Source organism: Phocoena phocoena, chromosome 3 (assembly GCF_963924675.1).
Source record: "Phocoena phocoena chromosome 3, mPhoPho1.1, whole genome shotgun sequence".
Classification (NCBI taxonomy): Eukaryota; Metazoa; Chordata; class Mammalia; order Artiodactyla; family Phocoenidae; genus Phocoena; species Phocoena phocoena.
Window position 1 is genome coordinate 130,626,114 of NC_089221.1, and position 22,497 is coordinate 130,648,610.

At 39.8% G+C, this 22,497-nt stretch overlaps 1 protein-coding gene and 1 pseudogene across 2 annotated transcripts in view; both read right to left on the bottom strand.

Moving 5' to 3' along the window:
* Positions 1-13,540, bottom strand: part of FAM114A2 (family with sequence similarity 114 member A2) — a 37,526-nt gene extending 23,986 nt beyond the window's left edge. The window contains exons 1-8 of one of the 2 annotated variants that reach the window (XM_065874491.1): positions 13,513-13,540; positions 9,799-10,043; positions 9,355-9,454; positions 8,851-8,943; positions 6,146-6,237; positions 4,600-4,734; positions 3,942-4,100; positions 2,984-3,107 (exon numbers count right to left, since the gene is read on the bottom strand). In XM_065874491.1, coding sequence (XP_065730563.1) covers positions 2,984-3,107; positions 3,942-4,100; positions 4,600-4,734; positions 6,146-6,237; positions 8,851-8,943; positions 9,355-9,454; positions 9,799-10,029 — 934 coding nt within the window. In that variant the 5' untranslated portion in view covers positions 10,030-10,043; positions 13,513-13,540. Of the gene's footprint in view, positions 1-2,983; positions 3,108-3,941; positions 4,101-4,599; positions 4,735-6,145; positions 6,238-8,850; positions 8,944-9,354; positions 9,455-9,798; positions 10,044-13,512 lie in introns of those variants that run through there. The other variant, XM_065874492.1, reaches the window with a different exon arrangement.
* Positions 13,541-20,490: 6,950 nt separating this feature from the next.
* On the bottom strand, positions 20,491-21,237 carry LOC136120821 (large ribosomal subunit protein uL30-like; annotated as a pseudogene).
* Between the last annotated feature and the right edge of the window lie 1,260 nt (positions 21,238-22,497).

The following is a 22,497-nucleotide window of genomic DNA, read 5'->3' on the forward strand; positions in this document are numbered from 1 at the left end:
TCCTAATGGAAGAAAGAGAAGAGGGGTAGAATGAAGCTAGGAAACTAAGCAGGATCCAGATAATAAAGGGCATCATAAACCATGGTGAAGAATTCAAACTTTTATTAAGAGAATGAGGAGCTGCTGAATAGTTTTATACAGAGACAGGTAAGTCCAATTAAAATTTTAGAAAGATCACTTTAGCTCCTGGTGGGAATGAAATAAGAGAAACATGAAGGGAGGCAGGAAGCCTGAGGCAATATTCCAGGATCCAGATAAGAATAAGGGTAGGTAATAAGAAAGGAAGAGGATTCCAGAATGTTGGAAGGATAGTAAGGAAGCTTTGGAATAAGCTTGATGAGCGATGATGTGGAACATGGAATACTTAATACCTGAGAAACATGCAAACAAACAGGTGAGTCAAGATCAAAAACAATTAACACATCCAAACAAATGACAGGAAATGGCTCTTTTCCTCTCTATTCATCTAAATCCTATCCAATCTCCTCTTTGAAGCCCAGCCCAAGTTTTCTCTCCACCAAAGACTACAGAGAGAAATCCTGTACACAGAAATCTCTTAGCACTTACAATCTATGTATTTCTTAGACACCAGTTCATGGTTACCAAGGCAAATTACTACTGCTTCATACATGCTTTCTCCCCAGAATCCTTAGGAAAAAACTCTGTCTTGGTTCTTCTCTCTCCATCTGCTCTTCTGTCCTCTCTTGGCATTCAAGGCAGAGAATTCAAAAGGTTTAGTGATCCCGGGTATAACATAGTTTGGGAAAAGCCGATCTCACTAAATGATACAACTGTGACCTATATAACTCATGTGAACAACTCCTAAATCATATTCTACTAAAAACCTGACTCTCAGGAAGGCATTTTGCTTTCCCAGTTAAGCTCTAAATTATGTGAGACAAGGGATGGATCTGAATCCAAGTGGGATGCAAGCACCTCAAAGGGTTCACAAAAAATTGAGCGCAGGACGAAAAAAATTCAACTTTTACTTGTAGTCATTTATCTCATTCTTCAAGAAGTACTTTTTTAGGATGTACTTTAGAATGTAAATAATATATTACTATGGTAGTATATGTGTATAATTTATACACATTCAAATATACACATATTGGGTCTAAGTGCTCAAAAACCTTTTACTGCTAAGCGTTGATCAAAAAATGTTTGCATTTGCAACATGTATAGACCTGGAGGGTATTATGCTTAGAGAAATAAGTCAGATAGAGAAAGACAAAAACTATGTTATCACTTATATGTGGAATCTAAAAAATAAAACAAATTAATATTTAAAAAAATAATAAGGTAAAATAAAATACAGGGGGAAAAAATGGAGATCCTTGTCGCGTACTCCCCAGAGACTTGAGCATAAAAAGCAGTTGTTGCATTAGAATAAAGCATGTAAGGATGGAAGGGAGACAGGGTTAGTGCTTTGGAGGGACTCAGGAGAGAGGCTAGCACCTCAAGCAAGAAGTCTCCTAAAAAAGTGAAGGCATTGAGTATATAAGATAGAGGGACAAGGGCTAAGGATGCTGATAGAAACTGAAGATGATCAACATCACCAGAACTAGGTTCTGTGGTTTTCTCTCCCCTCTGCTACCACTTTTTAAAAAAAAACTTCATTGAGATATAATAAATACCAAGGTCAGTGTTGCATTCTCAACCAAAATCACTGCAGAGGGCCATTGGGAAGGGTGGCATGCAGCACTCCACTGCTATCTTTGCAGAATCCTGATCTCAGGCAAACAGGGAATAAAAATATTATAGACACAAATCCATCTGTTTAGAAATTCCCTTAGAGTCCTCTGAATGGTATTTAAAGATCAGGATTTCTGATCACTATGTGAAGCCAGATGTCAACTAAATTAAACAAATCCTGTTAGGCACTATGTACAAATAACCTTAATTAAGTTCATAAATAACCAGGGATTGTCACACCAGGGCTTAGTTAAGAACAATGGAGCAACTTAAGCAAATCAAAATTAATTTATAGGTTTCCTGCTAAGTGAGACTTTGAAAATGCAGATCTTTATTTATTTACTTATGCCATCCTAATAATGAAAATAATAGCCACCGTTTGTTGAGTGTTTACTATGAGCCACACATTAAACATAATATTTCATTTAGTCCTTATAACAAACTGAGAGGAATTAGCTACCTCTACTCACCAGTTGAGGAACCAGACACTCAGGGTTAAGTAATTTCACAAAGTTGCATGGCTTAATACATGGCAGATCTTGATTTAGAACCCAGGTCTAACTCCAAAACCCATCCTTTTATCCACCATGCTTATTGCCTTCTCAATACCTCAAGACAGCTTTAAAAACTCATATTCAAAGACCATTTCATATCAGGACTCTTTTACATAGAGTAAGATACCATTTAGCAAGATATTACATAACCAGACAATTGGTTTCAGAAGATGTGGTATATATACACAGAAGGAACTACTACTCAGCCATAAAAAGAATGAAATATTGCCATTTGCACCAACATGGATGGACCTAGAGATTATCATACTAAGTGAAGTCAGAGAGGCAAATACAAATACTGTATGATAGCACTTTTATGTGGAATCTTAAAAATAGTACACATGAATCTATATACAAAACAGAAACAGACTCACAGACACAGAAAACAAACTTATGATTACCAAAGGGGAAAAGGGAAGGGGGGATACATTAGGAATATAGGATTAACAGATACAAACTACTATACATAAAACAGACAAGCAACAAGGATTTACTGTATAGCACAGGGAATTATATTCAATATCTTGTAATAACCTATAATGGAAAACAATCTGAAAAATATATGTATATAATTGAATTACTTTGCTGTACACCTGAAACTAACACAATACTGTGAATCAACTACACTTCAATTTTAAAAAAAGAGTTAATGTAATTGGAGAGATTTATTTCAAGGACAATCACTGCATATAAACACACTACATCCCTCCCACTCAGATGCTGGATTTCCATGTTACCTTTCTTCTCTTCCTCCTCTTCCTCACAGAACTCTGCTAGGGAAAATGCTTCTTTGAGTTGCTCCAATTCACATTTTAGAGTCTCCAATTCTTCTCCACTTAGAGAATTAAGAATAGATTTCACCTGAATTGATATAAAATAGTAAGTGGGAGTATGAGAGAAAAAGAAAAACATTCTCAAATGAAGAGGCTATGGATCATACTAAAATTAAAAGTATGAGTTCACAAGCTCTTCCTCAAGAACCTTAATACAAGAGGCAGGTCATCAAAGAAAGGTACAGAGAATTGTGCTTCCAAAAATAATATAAGCAGAAATGTCTGGAAATTATTAGTGCTTAACAACAGCTTAGAAATTAGGAGGAAATGGAATAGTCTTGAATCAATTAAATGCTAACAGGTAACTGTATCCAAACTGGCAGCTTAAGCCAAAGAAACTTATAAAAAGAAAAAAAAAGAACAAGATGAAGGAAAAATAATAGATATGCTATTAAGACCTCTTTGTTAACCTGTCCTTTTTTTTTTTTTTTTTTTTTTTTTGCGGTACGCGGGCCTCTCACTGCTGTGGCCTCTCCCATTGCGGAGCACAGGCTCCGGACGCACAAGCTCAGCGGCCATGGCTCACAGGCCCAGCCACTCTGCGGCATGTGGGATCTTCCTGGACCGGGGCACGAACCTGTGTCCCCTGCATCAGCAGGCAGACTCCCAATCACTGCGCCACCAGGGAAGCCCAATCTGTCCATTTTTGTTTAAATTAAGAGAAACAACACTTGACTCATTCTATTTCTAGCAATTAGTTCAAAAATTAGTTTTTTTGTTTATTTTGGTATAGTATTTTCAGAGAGTCTCAAGCCTCTACCTGACATACATTTCATCCTCCAACTGCACAAAAGGAAAAGAAACTATGCAGTGTGCTTCTGCTTAAAGACTACTCCAGTTGAAATTTTTGGTTTGGAATTACCTTTATTTCACTTTCTCGGGAGAGCATCTCCAGAGCTTCTAGATGTGAAAGGCCTTGAAATTCATCAAAGAGTAGCCCATAATGAGTTTTCTTGTCCGTTTCCATGGTAACCTCATTGGTGGTCCATAGCTCTTCTTTCTCCTTCGCCTCTCTTAAAACCTGAAAGAGATCAAGGCATTACACTGCAACAAGTAACAAGAGCTTAAGGGTGAGTTCTGAAAGTCAAGGGAAGCAAACTGAGATGGGTAACACTGCCCTTTCATTCTTGGAATTGTGATTCAAATCGGATAGGCTCAGGAGCTGCAGGGAAAATATGATCACATAATTTGCTCCTAGACAGGGTAAATAACACCCCAGGAACCAGGTGTTTCTCTGACAGTGGTTTTACTATTAATCTAATAACAACCCTGACAGGGCTTGGCATCTTATATTGCACTGACAAGAGGCTCCTGTAGAAAGGAAAGAGGAGGAAAAAAAAAAGAACTGGGCATTTTTCTAAGCATTAGAGCTGTGCATCCCCTTACCAAAAACAAAACAAAACAAAACAAAACAAAAAACAAAAAACACTGAAAAGTCCTCAAAAGGAAATAATAAGAAGGTCCCAAATTACCAAAGGCAAAAATACAGATCAAAATACAGACAGGAATGCAAACAGTACCTGAGATAGTGTGGAAGTCCGGTTCATCAGACCCTTGGTTCTTTTAAATCCAGGATCCCCTTCTGCTATTACATCCATTGTCTTTTTCCCAATGAATTCTAAGGCATCCAAACCCCCACTGATAACACTCTTTCCCTAGGAAACACATGCAACCTCATTACAATAATACTGAAAAAAGACACCTGCATGTTTTCATTTCATAAAATAGTGGCTAACAATAGCAACCACTGGCTAGAACAAGGAGCAACTAAAACAATCATACAGTGCTTGTGGGAATGTAAAGCAGTATACCCACTTTGGAATATTATTTGTCAGTATCTACTATAGCTAAACATGTGAATATCCTATGACCCAGCAACTCAACGCATGGTTAAATATTCAAAAAAAATGTGTAGAGGTTCATCAAAAGACATACAAGAACACCCATAGCAGTACTATTATAAAACCTAAAAGCTGGAAATTACCCCAATACTTACCAACCCTGGAATGAGTAAATGTTACATAGTCACTCGATGGAATACAACAAAGAAAATGGAATACACCACACAAACTATACTGTGGATAAATTATATAAACATAATGAGTGAAAAAAACTAGATACACTAGAGTACATTCTGTATTATTCTGTTCATATAGCAGGGAAAATTAATCTATGATGGCAGAAGACTGAATTGTGGTTATCTTAGATGGCAAGAGGGGGAGGCACAGAAGACTGGGAGACAGCACAGTGGAGACATCTGATATACCACCCTTCTGTTTCTTAGTCTGAATGTGCTCATGTCGTGAAAATTAAAACTGAACACTTATGATTTCACTCGTCTGTATACAGATTATACTTCAATAAAAAGTTAAAATTAAGGGCTTCCCTGGTGGTGCAGTGGTTGGGAGTCCGCCTGCCGATGCAGGGGACGCAGGTTCGTGCCCCGGTCCGGGAGGATCCCACATGCCGCAGAGCGGCTGGGCCAGTGAGCCATGGCCACTGGGCCTGCGCATCCGGAGCTGTGCTCCACAACTGGAGAGGCCACGGCAGTGAGAGGCCCGTGTACCGCAAAAAAAAAAAAAAAAACACACAAAAAAAACCACACAAAAGTTAAAATAAAAAAGTACTAGCTATCTATCCTCATGTAGGAAAGATATTAAGCTTCCTATTTAATCCTTTCAAAAATGTTTCTAATCATCTATAGTTTTATAAGTATTTATCATAAACATCTCATTTTCCCTTTGTCTAAAAGATATAATTATGACAAAAATATTTTTGTAAAGCAGAGATGTTTTTCTAGGGCCACCAAACTAAGAATTCTTAGTCCATAAAATATTAGGTACATTGCCTCTCTATTACTCTGCATTTCCTGCTCCCTCTTTTACTTCTTTTAAGTTTTCAAGTTAGCTCTCACTTTACCCTAAGATCAAAGTGAATGATCTTCAGCAATTTGAACTCCCATAAGAGGAATCAGTCCCCATGACTTTTCAAGGAAAAGAAAGAGAAAGAGACAAAAACCCATTATAATCATGGAAGGAAGCAGGCCACCTTGCAATTTTTACTCACTGTGCTCTGAACAGCAGTAGAGATGGTAGAGAATACCCCAAATGGCCCACTCATTGGAGAGGAGTTTTCATTCTCTTTGGCACTTGTCTCTCCTATAGTGGGGAAGGGATGTGTAAATATGAAGAGACAGTCCGTAAATAATTTTGCTTTATTAGCATCTATATGAATTTTTAAAAATTAGACTTTATTTCCAACACACAAGGCCTTAGTACTTTTTGTTTTATTATTTTAAACCATTTCCCTATTTTAAATTAAAAGTTAAGGCAGTTTTTCATTTTCATTTCAAAAACAAAATCCAGTCTTTTGAACAACCTATGACATATATAACAGACTATATACTGTGTGATTCCATTCATATGATCTTCTGCACAGGTAAAACCACAGGGTCAGAAAACAGATCAGTGGTTGCCAAGAGCTAAGAACAGGTGGAGGGGAGTGACTACAAAGGGGCATGAGGGGATTTTTTTTTTTTGGGGGGGGAGGAATGAAAATATTCTCAAGTCTTGTCTATACAAAAATAAGAAATATTCTATATCTGTATAATCACAATGGACTGTGATTACATAGCATAAACAGGACAGTATGTTTGTTAAAATATGTAAAACTATATACAGTTGGCCCTCTGTTCTATGGATGCTGAACCCGTGAATACTCATTTTGTATAAAGAACTTGAGCATCTGAGGATTTTGGAATCCATGGGGGGGGCTCCGGGAACCAATCCCCCCATGGATATCAAGGGATCATTGTATCTAAAAAGAGTGAACTTTACGTAAATTATAACTCAATAAATGTGACTTTTTAAAAATCCAGTCTACTTTAAACTTTATCCTGGAAAATTATGCTTCTTCACAGGATTCAGACATGCATTACAAAGATTTGTTTAAAATCTGTTCTATTTTATTAACACTAAAATCTCTTATAGGAGATCAACAAATAATCTATTGTAGGGAGGACTTCTGCTTCCAACTATGATGGATTATCTGGTGTCAGACTTGCCCTTCTACCATAGCATCTAGAAAACTGGACAAATATAAGAAACAATTACCTCCAGACATTGGACTACAGACCATACTGTACTATGGTTCAGGAGAGAAGAGAAACAAATGATGAGAACTCTGTGATTGGCTTGCTTTCCAGACCACAGCACAGGGAGGGGAAACCCAAGCAGAGCATGGCAGTCTTATTAAGTAGAAGAGACAGAGACTGGAATCTAGGAAAGCTGAAGCACCTGGAATTTGCAGGTCAGAGTACAAGCATACCTCATACCTTGTGCATGAAGCACAAGCACTTCATTGTGCTCCGCAGATATGCTTTTTTTTTTTACAAACTGAAGGTTTGTGCAATCCTCTGCTGTCAGATAATGGTTAGTATTTTTCAGCAATGAGGTATTTTTTTAATTAAGGTATGTACATTATTCTTTTTGACATAATGCTACTGTACATTTAATAGCCTACAATATAGTATAAATTTTTATATGCACTGGAAAACCCAAAAAAGAATTTGTGAGACTCGTTTTTTGCGATATTCACTTTATTGCAGTGGTCTGAAACTGAATCCACAATATCTCCAAGGTATGCCTGTACTGGAGAGGAGGGAGATACAGAGGTAAAGAGTTCCAACTATCTACACAGGAGTGCCCTTGAGTCTTTGGCTGAATACTAAGCTGTTCCTGCACTGGAAAACTCCACGATACTGGGCAAAGAACTGCCATGGAGCTGTAAACTAAACAATGCCCAAAGCTCATGCTAGGCTGACAGACATTTGACTTCCAACCAATCAAGTAGAGAGACCTAGTTAAACACCTGGAAATTAGGTAGAGACCTCAGAAGGGTCAGAGACTTGGTAGTTGATCTAAACTAGCACTTAACAATAACGGCTACTCTAGAAATCACGCTCAAGAAGTTTAAAATCGAGACCAAAAGATCAATCTAAGCTACAAATATCTTAACTGCCTTCCAAACAAAACTCACACCCTTTAAAGGACTACAAAATCCACTCAGCAAGGTAACATTTCTAACGTGCAGCATCCAATCAATGAAATGAAAATGTTATCTCTAAGCAAGAAAAAAAAAATGGTCACTAGAAACAGATTCAAATGACAGAGATGACAGTCAGGGACACTAAAATATATACATAAGGAGGTGAGAAATGGAAGACAAAAAAAGAAACAAATGGAATTTTTAGAGTTGAAAAATATATCTAAAATTTAAAAGTCACTGAATGGACTTAACAGCATTAGACACAGCAGAAGAAAAGATCAGTAAACCTGAAGCCACAACAAAAACTATCCAAACCGAAGCACAGAGAAAAAAGGCTTAAAAAAATGAACCATGGAACAGCACCAAAACTAACACATTAAAACATTTTTTCATGCCACAGTAGATTCAAATTCAGCTAACTCTTACTGGGCTCTTACTCAATTGTGCCAAGCACAAAGCAAGGCAATTTTTACAATTTACATTCATGGCTTTACTTATTTAATGTTTGTAACAGTCCTCTGCAATATAAAATATCACCCAATTTCATAGATGAGGAAAGTAAAGAGACACCTGAGTGGTTAAAGCCAAAGATTCCAAATCCCATTTCTCATCAGCCCCATGATGCCCTGAATACCAGACAGTCAAAAAACATCTACTGAAAAAAATGAGCTTAACTATTCCATTTCAGTTTATAATTCTAGGCCTTAATGTTTCCATATACTGACCTGTTGCATACTGGACTTCAGATGAAATTTCACTGGGACTAGGGATTCCAAGGGAAGTCTCTGCCTTCTCAATGACATTTGAAATACCTTGTCCTAATGAGAAAAAATAACATTTTTATATTTGAATTTATTTGCTACTAGTCACCAAAACTGAAGAAACAAGCTGAAAATTAAAACCACAGATTTTAAAATTCATTACAACCAGAATACATGTTATTTTGACCATATATAACTCATCTTTGGGAGTGTATCCTTACTAAAGGAAAAAAAAATTGATTTATTATCACCAATGAATAGTTTTATATTAATTCCTAAATGTCAACCTTCTAATGAAATACGTTACCAATTCTAGTGGCAGTATAAATCAGCCCATCATTATTAATGTATCTTCAAACTATAAAGCCTTTGAGTAATCATGGAAGAAGAATGATTAACAAAGTCGTTTTGAACACAGATCTGTAGCAAAATGCACACAAAAATGAATAAAATGACTGATGACCTTACCTACTGTGGCTACTGTAGCTGAGGCTGAGGAGAGCAAGGACTTGCCCCAACTTCCCCAATAGCCCCATCCGGTGTGGGGTACATCTTTGGAAACAGTCTCCTATTTTTCCCAGTAGCCAGAAAAACAAAGGCAAAGAAAAATGGAAAAATTAGAGGAAAATAAGAGTGTATATACAAGGTAGCTAATTATTGGCCAAAAGTATGGGTGAACAGATACATATTAGTTGGCTCAAAAAGTGTATTGCTTGACTGACAGATGTATGTTACCTGCAATGTAAGCACCACATAGCAAAGGCAACCACTCATAAAAGCATTTACAGAACTGAGAAAATTGTTTTATGGTTATAAAAAGAAAGAAATAGGTGCAATCCCAATTTGGTATTGATTCCGTATTCCTTTTAACCCTAATACTTTTTAATCTCAATGTTTTAATAGATACTTTACTTTGCCTGCAGCCTGTGATGTCTGAACAGGGAGAACGTCTGAAGTCTCAAGGTCACTGGAAGGTTTGGACTCTGGTCTTTTCCGAGTAGAAGCTACAGGTTCTGATTTACTCTCTGACTTGGCACTTTGGTCAACTGACTCAAAATTCTTGGTTGGCTCACAGTTCTCATCTTCAAGGATGGAAGTTGCTTCAGTTATCACTTCAGTCTCAATATCACCTTTATCCGACATGATTAGATCATTGCCTGGTAAAATAAAAGCCCCCCAACCCCTGAAAATTAATTATATAAGCTTGTTTTTGGTAAAAGTTACTTGAATAAACTTTTTGAGATTATCGAGTCACATGCAGGTGTAAGAAATAGTACAGAGAGATCTAATATACCCTTCATTTAGTTTCCCCCAAGGGAACAATTTGTGTAACTATAGCATATCACAACCAGGATGCTGATAAGATACAATCCCCCAACATTACTCAGATTTCACCAGTTTTACATGCACTCATTTGTGTGCGTGTAATTAGTTGTATGAAATTTTATCACATGCACAAATTCATGTGATACAGAATAGGATTACCACAGTCAGGATACAGAATAATTCAATTACCAAAGTCAGGATACAGAATAATTCAGTTACAAGGATCCCTTGTGTTATCTATTTTTAGCCATGTCCCACCCTCCTCCTAACCCACAGCAACCACTGATATTCTCCATGTCTATAATTCTGTCATTTCAACATGTTATATAAATGCAATCACACAGTATGTAACCTATTGAGATTTACTTTTTTCACTCAGCATAAGTCTCTCAAGATTCATCCAAGTTGTTGTACCACTAGTTTCTCCCTTTTTATTGCTGAGCAGTGTTCTTTGGTATGGATGTATCTCAGTTGTTTCACCATTTACCTGTTGAAGGATGTCTGGGCTGTTTCCAGTTTAGGGCTATTACGAATAAAATGGCTATGAACATTTATATACAGGTTTTTATGGGAATATAAGGTTTCATTTCCCTGGAATAAATGACCAGAGTGCAATCGATAGTACTTGCTTAATTTTATAAGAAGCTGCCATACTCTTTTCCAAAGTTGCCGTACCATTTTACATTCCCACCAGCAATGTATGAGTAATCAAGTTTCTCTTCATTCTCACCAGCATTTGGCAGTGTTATTTTTTATGTGAACCATTCTGATATAGGTGCACTATGACAGCTTAATATGGCTTTAAGCTTTAAGCTGCATTTCTCTAATGGCTAATGATATTGAACATCTTTTCATGTGTTTATTTGCCATCTGTATATCCTCTTCAGTGAAACAGCTTTTTTAATCTTTTGCTCATGTTCTAATTGGATTTTTATTTTTACTGTTAAGTTTTGTTTTGTTTGCGGTACGCGGGCCTCTCACTGTTGTGGCCTCTCCCGTTGCAGAGCACAGGCTCCGGATGCGCAGGCTCAGCGGCCATGGCTCACGGGCCTATCCGCTCCGCGGCATGTGGGATCCTCCCGGACCGGGGCACGAACCCGTGTCCCCTGCATCGGCAGGTGGACTCTCAACCACTGCGCCACCAGAGAAGCCCTACTGTTAAGTTTTGAGAGCTCTTTTTATATTCTAGATTCAAGTCCTTTGTCAGATATGAGGTTTGTAAACATTTTATCCCAGTTTGTAGCTTATCTTTTCATCCTCTTCATAGATCTTTTCACAGAGCAAAAGTTTTTAATTTCAATTTATCAACTTTTCCTTTTTTGACATTTTAAAAAAATCTTATTACTCATTAATCATTCCTACCTCAATTTTTCAGAGAGAAGATTATGAAATTTAAGCTACCAGAATAAGATTTACATCAGACCAGCTTTTGAACAGCAATGTTAACAAATTCAATTCCTTCCAGAAGTACGGCTCTTTGACAATTAAAGTCAAGATATTATTGGTGTTTTTACAAGGAGGAGATGCTGGTTTCCAGGATAACCAAGTATTACCAGGGCAGAAATAAACGTATCCCACACATACATAGACACACACATACACCCAGACCTCGGTATGTATAAGCACATGTTTTTACCAATATATACTAACCACAAAATTAGACCCAATCCATCAATGCCATCAAAACATTTCTAACATACTAAAAAAGAGACATACTAACAACTAAGGCAGCCTGGAAGTAGCACTATAACTGAGGTACACACAAAATGTTAAAAGAACAGAGAGCAAAGAAAAGTATCCTACGATCAGGAAATAACACTCATGAACTTTAAATACTTGAAAAAAGCATAAAATAGTGATCACAAACTGGGATTTTGAGTCCCAAATCCAGCCTACAGATTTTTTTGTTTGGCCTGCACATTGCTTAAACTTTTTTCTATACTAATTGGTAACATTTAAAAATCAGAGTTTGTTTACAAATAGAAATTTCCAACTTCCCTTGTAAAACTGAAAGATCTGGCGACACTGGGCCCACATTCGACTTGTTAATAACTAGCTCATGCCAAATATTTGCTGGGGATCTTTTAGACAGGGTAGAGTAGTGCTCTCTAGTTCCCCGTAATCTCCACCCAAATTCACTTGACTCGTTTATGTTACCTGATTAGCCCCTGTAGGCATCTGAACTTGTAATACCTGCCTTAAAGGGCACTTAGGATTCTGACAGATGAAGATGCCAATGAGAGAATTCAAGGGTGTGTAAACAACACAGGGGAAATCTCAAAGGTCTGAGGTATGACAGCGTGGAATACAGACAGATACCAGGAGTAGTTAATATGGCAAAGAGAATGATGGGGAGGCGTAAGGCTAGAAAGGTAGATTTATATAACATCCGGGATCCTAGACCATATGGTATATGATATACATACGTTTCCGAAACACATAGAAAAAAACAATCTAGATACAACCATCCATAAACATAAAAACCAACTGTGAAACACTCATTCATTTACTTGCAAACGTTTTTTTTGACTACCTGTTGCATGCCAAGCTCTGGAGACTGAGAACTAATTTAAGACACTATTTCTGCCCTACTTACTCCAGAGGCCAAATAGGAAAGGCTACACAGTTCTTGCACAAAGTTCCATCAATGTTTCGTGTAGCTGAAACATTGATGGAATATTTTTTTGCTCTCCTTATGCTGTCTCCAAGTTACAACACACGGTAATATGCATGTAACATACACATTATATACTCTATATAATATGTAGTTAGGCTGACACTCTTCCAACTCTGTACTTGAGTGACTGTGAGAAGTCAGTTCACCTATGTGCGTCTCCGTTTCTTCATCTGTAAAAGGAGGAGAGTACTACCTACTTGCCAGGATTCCTGGAAAGACGAAACGACCCGGTGGATGTGAGGGGTTCGGAACGGAGCCTGGCACGTAACCCCTCACGGGTAAAAGCTGCTGTTAGTACCTGGTGGTTGTCTGGAGGGAGCATTACTATTTTCACTAATATAACGATTTGTCTCGAGATGTACAAAATCCGTTCTCCCTTCTTCCTAATTACAAGAACAGGTGCCAAACCGGAATTCTGGTGTAAACCTGCGCTCCTAAGTTCTCCGACGCTGACAACGACGAGAATTCCTCACGCAAGCGGAGCGCTTCAATAACCAGAGCACTTCCGTAGCCTCAGCGTCCACCCCGAGGCGCCCGCGCCCCAGCCCCAGGCCGCTTCCTCCCCTTCCGCGGCAACCCCGAGACGCCGCACCCGGCCTGCCTCCTCCCAGGAAGCCCCGTACCCAGCCCGCCGCCATCCGCACCGCCACCACAGCCGCAGAGAAGCCACGCCCTACTGCCCCGGAAGTCCTCCTTCAGGACGGAGAAGGCCTTGCCTACCTGAGAGAGCTTCCGGGTCAAGCAGCCGGTCCAGCCGGAAGGAGCTTGGCAAGGGTCTGGTGAGTGAGGGCTAGTTCGCGGTCGTGGTCTAGGGCTGGGGCGGGGTGGGGGTGGGTTACTAGCGGTGCCGGGGCGTGGGTTTGAGCGGTGGGTTGGTGTACAACGTGAAGGAGGGTGGGGTATCCGCTGCCCTTTTGCAAGCCTGGCCTGGGCTGCAGGAGTTCGGCCGTCGTATATTTACGGAGCTCCACATACCTGCCAGGCACTTCTCTGGGCGTTTGGGACATACTGGTTTACGAGCGACTGTGGCTTTGCTCACAAGTAGTTGACAGCCTAGCGGAGGAGACCGACTATAAACAGGTCAACAAACAAACACGATTATCTAAGACGGTAGTGAGTGCTTTAAAGAAAATTAAGCAGAATAAAGTGACGGAACGAAGCGAGGGAGTAAACCTTTTGAAGATCTGGTGAAGAGTATTAGAAGCAGAAGGAATAGCAAGTGCAAACGCCTTCTTGTGGGAACAAACCGAGCCAGGCCAAGGAAGAGGAAAAAGGCTACTGTGCGTGGAGCAAAAAGAGGAAGATGAGACCAGAGACTTAAATTGGCTAACCCTTGTAGGGGCTGTGAGCCAGGAGAAGGATTTTGACTTTTATTTGGAAAGCAGTGGAAAAGCACTGAAGGTTTCTGTGCCCAAGAGTGACATGCTGTGATTTATGACTTTAGGTTACTCCTGACCCTTCATCAGAAAGATGCACCTCTTCACTTGCCCTTGGACAGTGGAATGCATGAAACCCAAAATGACGGCCAGAAAAGCATTAGAGACATCCTCCCTGTAGAGATGTGAAAAACTAAGTCCCAGAGAGGTGAAGGCACCTGGCCTTTTAAGAACCAACGTCTTCCAACTCCATTTAATGCTTTCAGAATGACCATTTTAATGTCTATACATAATTGTCACTTCCTAAAACTCTTCAGATGGTTTCCTTTGCTTTGATGGTGCTTCTCTAAATTTAGGGGCATCAGTATCACCTGGGAGCATGTTAAAAATGCCTATTCCCAAAAAAAACAACACTTTAAGTATAAAATAGGTGTTTTCCTCTGATTTTCTGTTGTAATGGAAATGCATAAAATCGGAGGTTTAAGAATAGAATCTTGGCAAGCCACTTAACTGTCTTATCCTTAAAATACTACTGATAATAATTATAATAGAAAGTGTTCAAACTTTTTGGTCTTAGTATCCCTTGACACTTTTAAAACTTATTGAGAACGTCAGAGAGTTTTTGTTTGTGTGCTTATAACTATCAATATGCCATTTTTCCCCCCACCCCTTCCCTCGCCCAGAGTTCCCTCATACCCACTCTCACCCAGCACTCCCTGACACCCTCCCTCTCCCAGAGTTCCTCAGTATGCCATTTTATATATCAAAACAGCTTTTCAAAAATTATTTATTTAAAATGATACATTTATTACATGTTAACATAAATAGCATTTCTATGAAGAATATTTTCCAAAAGAAAATTATTGGAAAGAATGGCATTGTTTTACATTGTTACAAGTTTTTTTTTAGTATCTGGCTTAATAGAAGACAACTAGATTCTCATATCTCCTTCTGCATTCACTCTTTTGTGATAGCATTCATTATGTAGCCTCTGGAAAACTGCACCATATTGTGTGAGAATGAGAGAGAAAAGAGCAAATAATTTTCTAGTATTAATACGAAACTCATTTTGAAAAAGTCTTAGGGACCCCCAGAGGCCCCTGCACCACACTTTGAGAATCAGTGAATTACAGTAAGGTTTTGAAAATCAAAAGATACATGGGCTTGATTTGTAAGTCATTAAAACTGCATGCACGGCAAAGATGCAGATGCCCAAGAAATCTGCATCTTTATTTTTTTAATAAATTTATTTTATTTATTTATGTTTGGCTGTGTTGGGTCTTCGTTGCTGCGCACGGGCTTTCTGTAGTTGCAGTGAGCGGGGCTACTCTTCGTTGCAGTGCACGGGCTTCTCATTGCGGTGGCTTCTCTTGTTGCGGAGCACGGGCTGTAGGCACGCAGGCTTCAGTAGTTGTGGCTCGCAGGCTCTGGAGTGCAGGCTCAGTAGTTGCGGTGCACGGGCTTAGTTGCTCCGAGGCACGTGATATCCTCCCGGACCTGGGCTCGAACCGGTGTCGCCTGCATTGGCAAGCGGATTCTTAACCACTGCACCACCAGGGAAGTCCCACATCAGGCACTCTAACGCCAGAATCCATGTTCCTGACCACATAGCCATGATGACACTGTAACTTTGATCTTGCAAAACTGGAAGAATTGTATTGTGTGGTTATCGTTTGAACTATGTATATACTGGACAGGTAGATCTGAGCATGAGAGTGAGGAGTTCTTTTTTAGTTATACTGAGTTTGAGATACTGGGAGGGTGTGGAGGCAGGGGGAGGTTCAGACTATAGAGAAAAAAATGGGCAAGGAGATCATAAGTCTAAGCTTGTCATATCTATGTCTTTGTGTAGCTTCATAAGCAAATGCTTATGGCAAAAATGATCAAAGTCAAGGGCATAACAACTAACCATGGTTTGAAGCACAACTTCAGCAAATACAGAGGGTGTTCCTCAGTGTACCAGAAAATATGCTGACATTTGAGCCAAGTGCCCAAAGGCCAGTGATGAGGTGTGTGATGGCTCTAAGATGCTGTTGGGAGCATAAGGGCTATTCAGAAACTTTTTGGAAAATGGCCCTCAAAATGATGATTTCTGTTTGCGTATTACTAACCTTTTTATGTTATCTATAGCAGTGGTCGAGTATAAGCACAACAGCTTTACATTTATTCTCTGAAAGGATAGAGGAGTGCTAACAGCCTGCTCTTCATTTTTTTTCTCCCCTTTGCCAATTCAGAATGCCACTCTGACCATTTGTGTGCCTCGTGTAGGGACCTTCTCCATTTTTCAAGTGTAACAGTGCAGGCTGAGGAGAGTGGATAAGCTGTAAATACAGCCTTGAACGCAGTTAACTATGGAGAATGAACCGTTAATATCCCAGTATACTTGGAGCAAAAACCAATACCATCTGGGCATCAAGTGTTTTTCCTTCCTTTGAATTATCCCAGAACTATTTCTGCAAACAGCTGTTTCCTCAGCCAACTTAATATTGAGCCACAAGAATGGAAGTTAGCCACATTACTTCCTTATTTACTTCTGTTGAAAATTGGAAGAGAATGGAAATATTTCTTCTCTCAGAATTTGGCAGGAACAGCAACAAGGCAATCTGTTAGGGATGACAGCTTAGGCGCTTTTCTTTCTTTTTCTTTTTTAATGATATAGCCAATATCCAGAATGATTCTGGAGGGTAAAATCATCTATATTTCTGATTATTCATGATCCTAGAAAAGCTAACGTTTTAGTATACCTGAAAGATGAAAAAGGAGTTAGATTAAACTTAAATATCACACTTTTCAGTTATCCTATTCATGCTGAAGAAAGGTAATAAAACATTCTACCAAGTAACTTCAATCACAAGCATAGCATAGCCCTTTTTAACTGTTTACAGGAAGGTGGCACTTTGATTTTCCTTTTTGAACTCTTTCTTCTTAGCCTCCAAATGTCAGCTGCTCCATTGAGAATAGCAGGCATGATATTATGCAAAGTCCCAAACTTTTAAGTGAGTTGCATTTCTAAAATTCATGAAGTCCTCCTTTCTCTTTTGTTTTCACAGCACAATTACACTTCTCTTCAGTACTTCTCTTGTATATAGTTAGCTGTCTCTGCCCCTGCCTTCCAGGTTTTGCTGAACTCAGTCTTTTTTCTCCCACCTGACCGTTTCTCCATTTCCTTCATTGTTTGCACAGTCAGCCTTCATTTTTGTGGTTTTAATTTTGAATAAAATTAGATAAAGATGTTTATTTATTTTTTTAACATCTTTATTGGAGTATAATTGCTTTACAATAGTGTGTTAGTCTCTGCTGTATAACAAAGTGAATCAACTATACATATATCCCCATATCTCCAAGATGTTTATTTCTCAAAAAGAAAATAAGGGCTTCCCTGGTGGCGCAGTGGTTGAGAGTCTGCCTGCTGATGCAGGGGACACGGGTTCGTGTCCCGGTCCGGGAGGATCCCACATGCCGCGGAGCAACTGGGCCCATGAGCCATGGCCGCTCGGCTTGCGCGTCCGGAGCCTGTGCTCCGCAATGGGAGAGGCCACAGCAGTGAGAGGCCCGCGTACTGCCAAAAAAAAAAAAGTCATATTGAAGCCAGGAAGTAGAATTCTATCAGGAGCCGGAGCAGCATGTGTGAGTCCCTCTTTCTCTTCCCTTCTGCAGCTCTTTCCACCACCAGCAGCCCCTTTCTCCTGTCTCCTCTCTCTTTCCCTTCTCCACCCCTGTTGTCCTTTCTCTAACCTGATTGCCTCAGCTCCCTATAAGGCTTCTCTTCCTCAGATGGCCCTAACCCACAGTGTCTCAATCCAAATTCCAAGAACAAGATTCTTCTTAGCCAGTGGGTTGACTTCCTCCTGGGCCTAAGAAGGCAGGGCTCCAAAAAGGGAAACACGGGCTAGGTAGATCACAACAAAAGCTCTCTACCACAAGCTCAGGACACATTAAAAACAATGTAATATAATGGTTGGGCTCCAAGGTCAGTTTACAGTTCCTGTTTGATCCATTATCATTGTAAAATATTTATTTGCGATGAGAAAAAGAGTGTGAAATTTAAAGACTGAAATTACCTAGTGGTGTTTCCCCTCCCTCCTCCATGATTTTTAAATGGTTGCATGGTATTCCAAGTAAAAGTGTTTTATTTATCTTAAATAATGGCTTTGCTGTAAGGTGTAGATTTTAGCACCTGAAAGGACCATCAGCAATAATAATATCTAGAGCTTATTCAGTGATTACTATTACCAGACTCTGTGTTTTTTATATACTGTCTCATTCAGACCTTGCAATAGTCCTGTGAAAATAGATGCTATTATTTTCCCTGTTTTAAAGATGGGGGGACTGAGGCACAGAGAGATTAAATCATTAACAAAAGTCGTAAGGCTGGTTAGAGTCAGAGCCAGGATTCGAGCCCAGGAAACCTGGTTCCAGAGTCTGTACTCTGAACTTCTCTGCTACCCTGCCTTTATCAGAGGCCAGCAAGTATGATGTTCCAGGGTGAACAATCCAGAATGTAATCTGAGTAATAGTTCTCTTGTATTGGAAGTGTTCAGACAGTCTGGAGCAGGGCTGTTGTAGAGGAAATGAGGAAGTATATTAGTGGTTGCTAGTCCATGGACCCTCTGCCTCGGAATCACCCAGGGAGCTAATTAAAAACCATGAATTCCAAGGTCCAAACGCAGAGGTTCTTATTCACCAGGTCAGTAGGTCTGGGGTGGAACCCAGTAATCTATATTTTTAACAAGTTCTCTAGGTGATTGTGATATTCAGCCTGGCTTGGAAACTCTGGACTTGGTAATCTTTTATTGCCACCATTATCTCCTAGGACTAGATGGTAAATGAAGACTTTGAGGGTTAGTGGTTGGTTCATGGAATGCGTTTAGGCATTATGCCTTTAGGATCTTTCGAGATTACAACATTGGTTCTTTTTGTCTCAGAGAATATAACAAGTGCTAGTAAATGCATGTGGGCCTGAATAATTATGATCCCTGTCGTATACCATTCTTCAATTTACAAAGATCCATAACATACTTGATTATATTCAAACTATTCTCTATCAGTAAGTATTTATTGAACATGTGCGAGTTACGAAACATAGCATCAAAAAAATACAGTCCCTGTGCTTAAAGGGCTCATAGGTGAGATGGTGTAGACTGCCTGGTAGTACAGAGCAGCATATACTAGAGCCAGGTGAATAGTGTAATGGTGAGGACTACAGGGGTCAGGGAATAGCCATCCTGCGTCCAGGTATACTCTGGATCCATATGGGAGGAAGAGCCAGGCCTTGAGAGGAGGCTCAGGGAAGCTGCATGAAGAAGGGATTCCATACAGCAGTAACACTGCCAGGACACTATTGCCCTACAGCCCTGTCACGTGGAGGCTGTCACATGGAAGCTATTCATTCCCCTGAAGCTCCTGATCTCAGAGCAGGGAGAGTGAGTCCATTTCTTCTATTTCCAGTGTCTTCTACCTTAGCTGCCTTGATCCTGGGGGGACATTAACACCCCCTTACATGAGGTACCCCACTTTTGAGCCTCTCAATTCTTTGACTGCTTCACCTTGGACAATTATCTCTTTCACTCACTTCAACCTGCCACTCCAGTTCCCAAAGTCTACCTCCAGTTTTGCTGTTGGTTGAAACTGCTCCCCTCCAGAATCAGGAATCAGACCCATAACTCTCTGGCCACAACTTGTAGCTCTTTTTCCTGAACACCTTCTAACCAGTGACCCCTCTGCTTTTTCCCTGCCCCCATCCCTTTACCTAGATGGCCCTCTTGCATTCTCGATTCCCATTTATCCTCAGGTCCTATTGCATACCTTACTTTCTCAGGGAGGCTTTCTGCGACATGGTTAGCTCTCCATGTTGGGTGCTCCTGTAGCATCCTGTACTTTCCCTTGGGTAGCATTTAGTGTATTTTGTATGTACTTAGTGTCTATGTCCTCTACCTGACTGAGCTCCGTGAAGGCAGAGATGGTGTCTGTGGTAGAGTAGGTTGGCAAAAAGTAGCTGCTCAGTAGACACAGTTGAATAGATTAAAATGTATACCTCTGGTCTAAAATAGTGGGTTCTAAACTCTGTAGTAAGAAGCGGTGGGGAGCAAAGGAGTGGCAGAATAAGAAATGAGGTGGTATTAGAATAAAGTGGAGTTCTGGGAGGTTTGTTTTGTTTTTTTTCAGTTTGAAAGCAGTCACTGTTTATTAACTGACCAGATTACAAAAATAATCATGGTAGATACCTTAGTTCATCCTTCTAATAAGCCTGTCGATCTGGTCTTCCCTGTTGTCAGCATCTCCACCTTCTACAAAATGGGTGGTCTTTTTCTTCATTCCACCTCATGGAGAAGACAATTTGAAGGGCCACAGGAAGTTGTTCGCTTCTTTGAAATGTTTTCCAACAGTATAGATCTCATGAATCAGATCCTCCATGCAGATAATACCGTATTTGCCGAGAGATCGAGCAATCAACACGTTATCCGTCAGGGCAATTCGCTTCTTGTTGCTTTTGCCATAACCACGCTTGTAGATCAGTTCATTTACTGACTTCAGGTTTGGGTACCCCCGTGCAATCAGTGTATGGTTCCACGATTCTCAGCATGTTAATTGAAGCCTCCTCGTGCTTCACAAAGGTGCCATTGAAAATCTGACGGAGGCGAGGAAGCTGCAACACCTTTCGAACCTTTGGGCTCACACCATTGATACCTCTGATCCTGATGACAAATGCCAATTTGGGTTCCGCGGGTACGTGGAAGTTGCCAGCTTTTCTTGCCATCCCAGCCTTTCGAATTTCAGTTCTGTACATCTGCCGGTATTCCCTGTGATAGTGCTTAGCTTTTTCATAGATCAACTTCCTCCGTGCCTTTCGAAGCATCTTTTGGGCAAATTTCTTCCTCAGGCTCTTGATCTTAAGCTCTGTGAAATTCACTTTTTCTTAAGGGTTTCTGGCACAGCAGGAACCTTCTTTTTCTTCTCTTCTGCACTCTCCATGGTTCCAGCCAGGAAAGAGCTGTTTTGTTTTGTTTTTGTTTTCTCCACAAAGAGAGCAGGCCTCTAGCTCAGAGCCTTCAACAGATGGCAGTATCTCTAGAAGTTAATAACATGACTTTGTTTGCATTGTGCTTATGTGTACACTTACTTTTATCTACAGATGTGATACAGACTTTCCTTTTAACATAAATATATGAAAAAATGAGTTTTTTAAAGAAAAGCATAACTAATAATAATATGGTTCATGGATATAGCAAAAAAAAATCATAACGGTAGAAGAAATGAATGAAATTTGGGAAATGCCAACTTGGATGAAGCCACAGGTACTTGTTATGGAAGTCCTGGGGAAAACTTGGAGCGCTTTTTCAGCATACTCATTTCCTGTCCCTGTTGAGAACCACGAGTCTAGAATAAAGGACAAAAATCACATCTGCCAATTGTAGTGAAAAAGTTGGGAGCTTACATATATCAAGCCCTAGCACAGTGCCTGGCTTACTTCAGTCATTTAATAAATGTTATTTCTATTGTTTCCACCCTCCACTCCCTCCTAATAGAGACCAGGATTCTCCTGCTAACTTATAGTATGCTCTTAAAGAGCAAGTCACAGTGAAGAGGTTAGACCAGATCACTTCTATAATCCCCTGCAGTGCCTAAGTGCTTTGTTTCCTTTAGTGTCATTTTAGTGGGGTTTTGGAAAGAAATGGAAACAAGCACATGTGTTTATCTATTTATGTATAGCAAACTCTGAAGTTCTTTGTTTTACTCTAAATAGTCCATACTTAAATTTGAAAGAGAAAATTATTGTCATCATCCAACCATCCTTTCAAGGTCTAATGAAGATTAAATGATATTTACAACTTAATGTAATTTAGACTTTGAGTAGTTTAATGGCAAAATACAATGATCAATTGATTTTTATGTTGTATGATCAAGCAGCTTTCACGTGAGTATACAGGGGAGTAAATGTCATTTCCAAAACTAATTATTTTGGGCCCTCATAAGAAATAAAGCTAGGTGTTTCATCCCATATTTTATAGAAATAGAATTTGAAATATTTCTTTAAGAGTCAGTGATTTTAGGGGCTTCCCTGGTGGCACAGTGGTTAAGAATCCTCCTGCCAACGCAGGGGACACAGGTTCGAGCCCTGGTCTGGGAAGATCCCACATGCCGCAGTGCAACTAAGCCCGTGGGCCACAACTACTGAGCCTGCGCTCTGGAGCCCATGAGACGCAACTACTGAGCCCATGTGCCACAACTACT